Source organism: Mobula hypostoma, chromosome 7, assembly GCF_963921235.1.
Source record: "Mobula hypostoma chromosome 7, sMobHyp1.1, whole genome shotgun sequence".
Lineage (NCBI taxonomy): Eukaryota > Metazoa > Chordata > Chondrichthyes > Myliobatiformes > Myliobatidae > Mobula > Mobula hypostoma.
In genome coordinates, this window is record NC_086103.1 from 34734573 (window position 1) to 34741601 (window position 7029).

Here is a 7029-nt window from a genome sequence, read left to right on the forward strand (position 1 = left end):
CCAGAATAAAAAGCTGGAGGGATTGCGAGGATCACAAGCTGGCAGATGATAGTTGATTCCAAGTAAGGAGGTGGGTAGGTGGGGGTGAGGGAGTGAAATGTAACAATGTGAGAAGCTGGAAGGTGATAGTTTGAAGAAGTAAAGTTTGGAAGAGAAATGAATCTGATGTGAGAAGACAGTAGACAATGGAATAAAGGGAAGGAGGTGGAGAACCTCCTGTCTTCCCCCTTCCTTTCTAGACCTCATGAAAGGTCTTGACCCAAAATATTGATGATCCGTTTGCCTCTATAAGATGCTTCCTGACCTGTTGAGTTCCTCTACCATTTGTATGCATTGCCAGAGATTTTCAGCATCTGCAGAATCTATTCCATCTTCTTCTGGGCTGCCCTAGAAAACCTGGAGTAGATTCAGCAAGTCCATATGTTAACGGAGACACACAGTGAGGCTGTAGATGCTGGAAACCTGAACCAACATACACAAAATACTGGAGAACTTAGCAGGTGAGGCATCATCTATGGAGGAAAATGATGTCCTGATGTAGGGTCTCAGCCCAAACATCATCTATTCCCTCCATAGATGCTGCCTGGTCTGCTGGCTTCCTCTATCATTATGTGTAGTCAAGTTGTTGTAAGATAATGTAACAACTCATATTTTTGTTGATGGAATCAAGGACAATCTGGATCAAGTGAGTTCAAACTGACAAAGGATCAGCAATGATCTTATTGTGTAGTGGACCCTCACAACTACCCCTATTCTCATGTTCTTATGGCAAATTCTCATTTCTTATAGCAAATTTGAGTCAACACATAATTTCTTTCCAAGGGCCAATGACTATTGAACAACATCAAGGATATCTACTCCTGCCCCACTTGCTTTCTTTTTTGAAAACATCTTCTGAATCCTGCTGCCGAGATCTCTTCCGTTATTCCAACATACAGTGAAACATTACGTAGCATATCATCTAGGGTAACGTTTCAGTCCCTAATACTTTAATGCATGGTTATTCCTTACAACTTCAGCCTTAAGTGCATCAACCAGCTTTGCAGATGTTACCGAGAAAAGAGACCCTGGACTACAAACACATTACAACTTCTATAATACAAAATGGAATGAATTTCTCATGAGAAAAGGCTCTTTTATTTAAATAGGAAATTATATTAAGGGAGCAAAGAGACAAATCTACTTGATTTGATCTTTGTCCCTTTGATTTATCCTTTACTTAGCACCTACCTGTACTTCCTCTGATATGAAATATCAGGTGTTTCAGAGCAAGATACCTCTTTTGAGGCAGTCCCGTTTGTCTGTATTTGGCCCATATTTCTCTAAACTTTCTCCATCCATGTACCAATTGTTAAAACATTGTAATTATACCCTGCTTCCTCCAAAAGCTCATTCCATTGACCCGTGATCCTCTGAAAAAATTGCCTCTCAGTTCCCTTTTAAATCTTTCCTCCTCTCACCTTAGATCTATGCCCTCTAGTTTTAGGCTCCGCTATTCTAGGAACAAAACTGTGATCATTTACCTTATCTATACCTAGCAACTTTTCTCTGTACTCTTTCAGTCATATTCTTAACTTTCCTGTAGAAAGACGACCAGAACAGCACACAACACTCCAAATTAGGACTTGCCCATGTCTTATACAACTTCAGTTTAGCATCCCGACTCCCGACTCTTGCACCCTGTATTTTGATTTATAAAGGCAAATATACCAAAAGTTCTCTTTACCACCCTCTCTACCTGTGACACCACTTTCAAGGAATTATGGATCTGTATTCCCAATGTCCTACCATTCATTGTCTAAGACCTACTCTGATTTGTCCTCCCAAAGTGCAACACCTCGTTCTTGTCTGCTTTTGATTCCATCTGCCATTCTTCAGCTCACTTTTCCAGCTGATCCAGATCCCAGTGCAAGCTTCAATAGCCTTTCCTGGTATTCACCACACAAATCTGATAATCCAAGTTGCCAAATTATCATCCAGATCATTGATGTAGATGGCATACAGCAATGGGCACAGCTTTGATCCTTGAGGCACACCACAAGTTACGGCCTCCAGACAGAGAAGCAACCATCTATGACTGATTTCTAGCTGTTCCCATGAAGTCGATGTCAAAACCATTTTACTGCCTCACTCTGAATGCCAAGAGACTGAACCTTCTTGAACAGCCTGCCATGCACTGGGCTTATATCCCTCCACTTCTGTCCAAGTATCGGTTCAAATGCCTTTTAAATGTAGTAAATGCAACTTTCCACACCACCTCCTCCAGAAGATTGTTCTATATAACCACCATTTTCTGCGTAAACAAAATTGCCCCTCAGATTTTCTTTAAATTTCTCCCCTTTTACTAAACCCACCTTTTTTTTGTCTTCTCATTCTTAACCACTATCATTCAGTCATTGGCCAGTTACTTTGTTTACACCCTGCTCCATGGTAACCCCAGCTTTGCCCTATCAGAGACATCCCCTCTCTTCTAGCTTTACAAGCTACTCTTGTCTCCTTTGAAATCATGACAGAGGAGCTTCTTTAATATGCTGGATATTTCCAGCACCATTCTTTATATTTTGGGATTTCCAGCATATTGCATAAAAGAATTTAGGAAACAAGTGATTAAACTGCCTGTTCTTCTGGCATGAGATCAGACAAGCATTGGACTGGAAGTCCCTACAAAAGCCTGTGAGAGCAGCTGACAGGATCATAGGGGTCTCCCAACCAGCCATCAGGGATATTTATCAGGAATGCTGCATAAACAAGGCCCTTAGTATTATCAGGGTTCCCACCAGGCTTCTGAACTTCCTACTGCATTGCATTCGAAGTGTTATGGATTAATCTGTTTGTACCTCACAATATTTAATTTATGCACTTTACTTTGTTTATCTGTTCTGTCCAGGGTGCAGAATCTCCCCCAAACATCACCATTGATGGTTGCTGTCTTTATGTAATTGACTTCTTCACCTATCTTTGGTTGACCATCACCAGCTCCCTGTCCCTCGAAGCAGAGGTAAACAGCAAGATTGCCAAAGCTGCAGCTGTCATGGCCATTCTGAGCAAGAGAGTGTGGAACAACAGACAGCGCACAAAGAAAACAAAGCTGGGTACGTGCCAGGTGTGCGTGCTCAGCACATTCCTCTATGCCAGTGAGGCTTGGATGCTATACTTCAGATAAGAGGCTAAACTCATTCCACCTACGCTGCCTCGGGCACACCTTGCACATCTCCTGGCAAGACAGAAGCACCAACTCAAAGGTTCTGCAGCGGGCCGACACCGCCAGTATCCAAGCACACCCAGCCACAGACGCCTCAGATGATTGGGCCATATCAAACAGGTGAACCAGGGAGGCATTCCAAAGGACGTGATGCAACGCAAGCTGAGTGAGGGTTAAAGCCCATGAGGGAGACCATGCCTCTGCTACAGGGCTGTCTGCAAACACTACATGAAGCTGGCAGGCATCGACCTCAGCACCTCGGAGGAAACCGTTGAAGGCCAGATAGAATGGAGGGCTGCAGTCAAAAGTGGTGTACAACGTGCAGAGATATCAAGAACCAACATGCTCATCAACAAGAGAGCCAGAAGAAAAGCCAGAGTTGATCACCCAGAGCACCTTCCTCCTTCACCTGCAGCCTCTGTGAAAGAGCCTGTCACTCTGGAGTAGGGTTGGACAGCCACTCTAGAAAGTGCAAATAGTTGCAAGACTACAACCCCAAGAAACATCAGAAAAGATTGTCTCTCAAGACGTACATATGCTAACAACTTTGTTTATTTATCCTTACTTTCCTCAGTTATTGTGTATTATATGTGTATTATGTACGCTTTACAACTTGGTTCAGAGAATCGTCTCATTTGACGGTATATGTGTATACAGTTAAATGACAATAATCTTGACCTCACTTGATTAACGGGGTATACTTTAGCTCAGGATTTCTCAGCCAGGGTTCTGGGGAAAGCTAGGGTTCCATGAGAGGTCACTTAAGGGTTCTGTGACAGATTGTGATTAAAAAAAATCATTGTTTTGTGAACTTCATGCGAAGCGGTCGCAGTGGTGGGCAGTGAATGAGCAGCCCCATTAGCACTCTAATCACAAACAAGAGAAAATCTGCAAATGCTGGAAATCCAAGCAACACACACAAATGCTGGAGGAATTCAGCAGGCCAGGCAGCATCTATGGTAAAGAGTATTGTCAATGTTTTGGGCTGAAGCCCTTCAGCAGGACTGGTTTCAGCCCGAAATGTCGACAGTACTCCTTTCCTTGGATGCTCCTTGGCCCACTATGTTCCTCCAGCATTTTGTGTGTGTGTAGCCCCATTAGCAATCTCATTAGATGTCTCTCAGCCTAGTATGGCAGTGTGCAGTAGGACTGTGATTATTTGGTTGTGTCCATTCTCAGTTTTTCATGTGAGATACGGGATGCCATTGATAATTGGTGAGTGCTGTATTGTACAGAGGGGAGGACAGTAGGCTGGTGAGGAGCGTGAAGTGCATTTTCCGAGCATTGAATGGACCCATCGAGCTTGGGCTGTGATGTCAGCCTCTCCCTCCCGGATTACCTCACCCAACTTTTTACATGTGTAAGCAAGCTTTTCTTGTTTAACAAGCATAAAAGCAAGGATAGAAATTGTCTCCTTTCAGCTGAAAGTGAAATCTGTGTATGCTTATCTCAAGTTCAACCCGGAACTGAGTAGTTATGCAGCAAAAACAAGCACAATTTTCACATTAGATGTCTGAGCCTGATCATGTCACCCAGTGCTGGATGGTGGCGCTGTGACATCAGCGCCAGACTTCGGAGTGAAGGCTCCCGAGTTCGAATCCATGTCGGGCCACCCCCGGGGCACGCTTTCCATCCGTGCCGGGTGGAGCGTCGAGCTAGCCCCTCGGCCTCATAAAATCAAGGGTCGAGTCAGGAACGGTTATTATCGTGACCTGATTAATCCGATAGGAGACCAATCCTAACACTACGCACCAGACAGAATGGCTGACTGTCTGAAGCGACATGCTAGAAAGGGTGTCACTTAGTAAGAAAATATATTTTTTAAAACTTCGTATAAAATTGTGTCTTAGGCTATATTTTTATTCATATTGCTTTGGCTTATGGTTTTTAGTAACTTTACATTTCAACATTGTCAATAAATTTTCATATTGTAAATAGCATAAAATCATTTTTCAAACTATTCAAATTAAATCTACTGAGCCTATCTTGAGAAAAAAATTAAATCCCATTTTGGTTTAAGCTAGTTATTTAACAGAAATTTATTATGTTTGCCTTATGAGTTTTTCAAATTTATGGAAGGGAAAGAAAGATTAATTTCAAGAAAGGCAAGCTAAGCTTAACTACCTTTTTTCAAGGTTGGCTAAAGATTGATTCTCTACTCAAAAGAGCATTGACAATTATTTTTGGATTATTATATCTACGACTTACTCATCACGCTAAGGTGCTGTGAGCTGTAGCTATAATTTTTTAATGCAGGGACGACCTGACACGTGAAAATTATTTCACGAGTTCCTCAGGGGCTTGAATGTTAAGAAAGGATGGTTTAGAGGAATGCATGAATAAATTGAAAGATGATGCAACCCATCTGGTTCTACAGTACATTTTAGTAAACAATTCCTCAGTCAAAAGTTTGTTCGGGAGCTTAAAACACTTTTCTCTCCTTCCCCTGACAGCTTTTCCATTCATTCCCCACTCTTAAAACCAAGAAACTCTCTTTTATCACTTCCTTTCAAAAATCGGAGGTTATGAAGTTTTCGAAAATGTTAAACTAACAGAAGCGGGCGGTAAATTGAATGAAATTAGACCTCTTGGAAGAAGGGGACATTTTGAATTCTGATCGAGGGAGTTAACGACAGGGTTGAAGTTTAATACTTAAAAATCCTCAACCGAGGTTAAACGTTAAAAATATCCCTGACTCGAGCTGGTATTGGCGATAAATTTACAGCTGTAGGCTCATGAATGGATTCAAACGCACTTCGTCCATTCGCTCTTTAAAAACTATTGCACCACGGCTAATTTCAAATGTGGTTGAGTGTGAGCAGTGTACCTGCCCAGTCACAAACCTCGGAGACGATAGTGGAGATGTACTGCTCCTTACTGTACTCCCATCCATCCAGACACGGTTCCTGTTCGATCTCAGACATGTTGAGGAAATCGGGGTCGGGGAATGTCTCCGAAAGGTTCATTATCACGTTCAGCCGGTACCGAGTGCATTTACTATGCTGTAGTTCGGCACCTTGTATCAGAGGAATTGTCCTGTTCCTCCATGCTTCACTGAGGTTGAGATTCCCAGGAATTAAGCAGCGGTGTTCCGGTACATCACCAACGAATACAAAGGAGAGTCCGCAAAAACCGTTGCTAAAGGTGCTAAAACTCAAGATGAAAAATATAAACTTCTGGTACGGTCCCCATTCTCCCAGAAACGCGACAATTTCTTCATAGTCCCGCATGTCAGTTGCAGTGGCAGAAACGACTGTGACTTTCTTCCGGAAACATGCACGATGCAAGTATGAGTAATATCGATCGCCTCAACAATAATTAGACTGTGAGACGTTTACAGTCACGGACCGCCTTTCAGTCGGCAATCTGTTTGTTTAAACTGAAGTGTTTTCCTCTTTTGGCAGGACAACCACTCGTCACATTATGAGGCTACAAGGCTAGAACTTGCGGGTGTGAATTGGGATGAAGTTTTTTGCAGGGAAATGTTCTATGGACATGTGGTCGATGTTAAGGGATATCTTGCAGGATGTTAGGGATAAATTAGTCCCGGTGAGGAAGACAAAGAATGGTAGGGTGAAGGAACCATGGGTGACAAGTGAGATGGAGAATCTAGTCGGGTGGAAGAAGGCAGCATACATGAAGTTTAGGAAGCAAGGATCAGATGGGTCTATTGAGGAATATAAGGAAGCTAGAAAGGAGCTTAAGAAGGGGCTGAGGAGAGCAAGAAGGCCTTGGCGAATAGGGTAAAGGAAAATCCCAAGGCATTCTTCAATTATGTGAAGAACAAAAGGATGACAGGAGTGAGGATAGGACCAATTAGAGATAAA

At 42.7% G+C, this 7029-nt stretch overlaps 1 protein-coding gene across 1 annotated transcript in view; it reads right to left on the reverse strand.

Moving 5' to 3' along the window:
- The window catches only part of LOC134349230 (organic cation/carnitine transporter 2-like), a 91143-nt gene extending 84664 nt beyond the window's left edge, over positions 1-6479 (reverse strand). Inside the window, exon 1 of the mRNA XM_063053242.1 lies at positions 6046-6479. Coding sequence (XP_062909312.1) covers positions 6046-6432 — 387 coding nt within the window. The 5' untranslated portion in view covers positions 6433-6479. The remainder of the gene's footprint in view (positions 1-6045) is intronic.
- Between the last annotated feature and the right edge of the window lie 550 nt (positions 6480-7029).